Below are 2,500 nucleotides of genomic sequence, written 5' to 3' on the forward strand. Positions count from 1 at the left end.
AGAGAGAGAGACAGAGAAAGAGAAAGAGAAAGAGAGAGAAAGAGAAAGAGAGAGAGAGAGACAGAGAAAGAGAAAGAGAAAGAGAGAGAAAGAGAAAGAGAGAGAGAGAGAGAGAGAGGTTAAACTGCTGCTGCTCTTATCTCTATCAACGCAACACCTGCTTAACATACAGCTCAAAATACAAGCCCCACCCCCTCTTTTCAGCCCCGCCCACTGACCTGCAGTGATTTGATGAAAGTCCACAGCAGCGTCCGGATGCCCTCCCCTTTACTCAGCAGCTTGACCAATCGCATCACTCGAAAGAGACGGAAGAACGTGATGGACACCCGGGAGCTGTCCTCCCCGCTCTGAGAGAAAGACGAGAAACGTTAACCTACACACGCTTCCTCTCAGAACCAGCAGGGGGCAGTGTGTAACTCTGTAACCTGTGAGAACAGTTTCATGCTCTCTTACTCACGCTGAACTCCGTGACCACGATGTCCACGACGCTGCCGACCACGATGAGAGCGTCGAACGAGTTCCAGGCGTCGATGAAGTAATGCTGCGAATAAATAGACACACGAGAGGTTTTTACTCAGACGATAAACAATCTGATGTCATGAAATCACAAAGATACAAACCTTCTACCCACCCTCCCTTCCCTCCTTCCTCATCCCTTCCCTCCTTCCTCATCCCTTCCCTCCTTCCTCATCCCTTCCCTCCTTCCTCATCCCTTTCCTCCTTCCTCATCCCTTCACTCCTTCCTCATCCCTTCCCTCCTTCCTTATCCCTTTCCTCCTTCATTATCCCTTTCCTCCTTCCTCATCCCTTCACTCCTTCCTCATCCCTTCCCTCCTTCCTCACCCCTTCCCTCCTTCCTTATCCCTTTCCTCCTTCCTCATCCCTTTCCTCCTTCCTCATCCCTTCACTCCTTCCTCATCCCTTCCCTCCTTCCTCATCCCTTCACCCTCCTTCCTCATCCCTTCCCTCCTTCCTCATCCCTTCACTCCTTCATTATCCCTTCACTCCTTCCTCATCCATTCTCCCTCCTTCCTCATCCCTTCCCTCCTTCCTCATCCCTTCCCTCCTTCCTCATCCCTTCACTCCTTCCTCATCCCTTAACTCCTTCATTATCCCTTCACTCCTTCCTCATCGCTTCCCTCCTTCCTCATCCCTTCCCTCCTTCCTCATCCCTTCACTCCTTCATTATCCCTTCACTCCTTCCTCATCCCTTCCCTCCTTCCTCATCCCTTCCCTCCTTCATTATCCCTTCACTCCTTCCTCATCCCTTCCCTCCTTCATTATCCCTTTCCTCCTTCCTCATCCCTTCACTCCTTCCTCATCCCTTCCCTCCTTCCTCATCCATTCTCCCTCCTTCCTCATCCCTTCCCTCCTTCCTTGCTCAGTTATTTTCACTGTAGTTTCATCAAACAAAGAGATCGCAGTAGGGCGTTTATTTGGGACTACTTTCTGCGGCGTATTAATCCAAACTAAGTTCTATGACTCACAGGAAGTAGATATTTGGCACTACGAAACATGAAACTCATTACTTGATAAAATCTCTTCTTCTTTGAGTGTGAACACAAAGAGGACACGAGTCGTCTTCAGGTTTTATTTTGGGGGTGTGTTTGATTCTCTCACCCTGAGCCTCAGCGCGAGCAGCTTGAGCAGCATCTCCACGGTGAAGAGTCCGGTGAACACCATGTTCAGGATGTCCATGATGTGACTGAACTTCTTGGACTGTTCGTAGTGCTGAAGGAGAGAAACACACACAGAGTGAAGTGACTCCTCCTCCTCGCTGTGAGAACAAGAAGAAGAAGAAGAGTTCAGATGTATTCACCTGAACAGCCAGCGTCACCGTGTTGAGAAGAATCAGGACGAACATGACGTACTCGAAGCCCGTCGAGTTAATGATGGACCAGAACTTATACTGGACCGGGTTCTTTGGGATGTAGAGTTTGAGGGGCTGAGCCTTCAGAGCGTACTCCACACACTGACGCTGCACACACACACACACACACACACACACACACACACACACACACACACACACACACAGTTCAGTGTTTCAGTTTAGATTTAAAGCAACAAAATGTGGAAATTCTGTTTGTTGCAGTTTGGCGCCCACTGGAGGTCTCTGAGTGCAACTGCACCGTCATGAACACACACAGCGCTGTTAACTCCTCCCCCTTTTAGTCTTAGACCGCACTAACCGAGACCAGAGTGCTGGTCAGTACCATCGAGTACTATAACACTACCCCCAACGTGTGTGTGTGTGTGTGTGTGTGTGTGTGTGTATCTATGTGTGTGTGTGTGTGTGTGTGTGTGTGTGTGTGTGTGTGTGTGTATCTATGTGTGTGTGTGTGTGTGTGTGTCTATGTGTGTGTGTGTGTGTGTGTGTGTATCTGTGTCTGTGTCTATGTGTGTGTGTGTGTGTCTATATGTGTGTGTGTGTGTGTGTGTGTGTGTGTGTGTGTGTATCTATGTGTATGTGTGTGTGTTTGTGTGTGTGTGTGTGTGT

At 49.1% G+C, this 2,500-nt stretch overlaps 1 protein-coding gene across 1 annotated transcript in view; it reads right to left on the reverse strand.

The window, feature by feature from the left end:
• Window positions 1-2,500, reverse strand: part of cacna1fb (calcium channel, voltage-dependent, L type, alpha 1F subunit) — a 60,146-nt gene that overhangs the window by 16,904 nt on the left and 40,742 nt on the right. The window contains exons 30-33 of the mRNA XM_061057293.1: window positions 1,820-1,978; window positions 1,621-1,731; window positions 458-541; window positions 219-347 (exon numbers count right to left, since the gene is read on the reverse strand). Of these exons, the coding sequence (XP_060913276.1) occupies window positions 219-347; window positions 458-541; window positions 1,621-1,731; window positions 1,820-1,978 (483 nt within the window). The remainder of the gene's footprint in view (window positions 1-218; window positions 348-457; window positions 542-1,620; window positions 1,732-1,819; window positions 1,979-2,500) is intronic.

This window comes from Labrus mixtus, chromosome 15, assembly GCF_963584025.1.
Source record: "Labrus mixtus chromosome 15, fLabMix1.1, whole genome shotgun sequence".
Classification (NCBI taxonomy): Eukaryota; Metazoa; Chordata; class Actinopteri; order Labriformes; family Labridae; genus Labrus; species Labrus mixtus.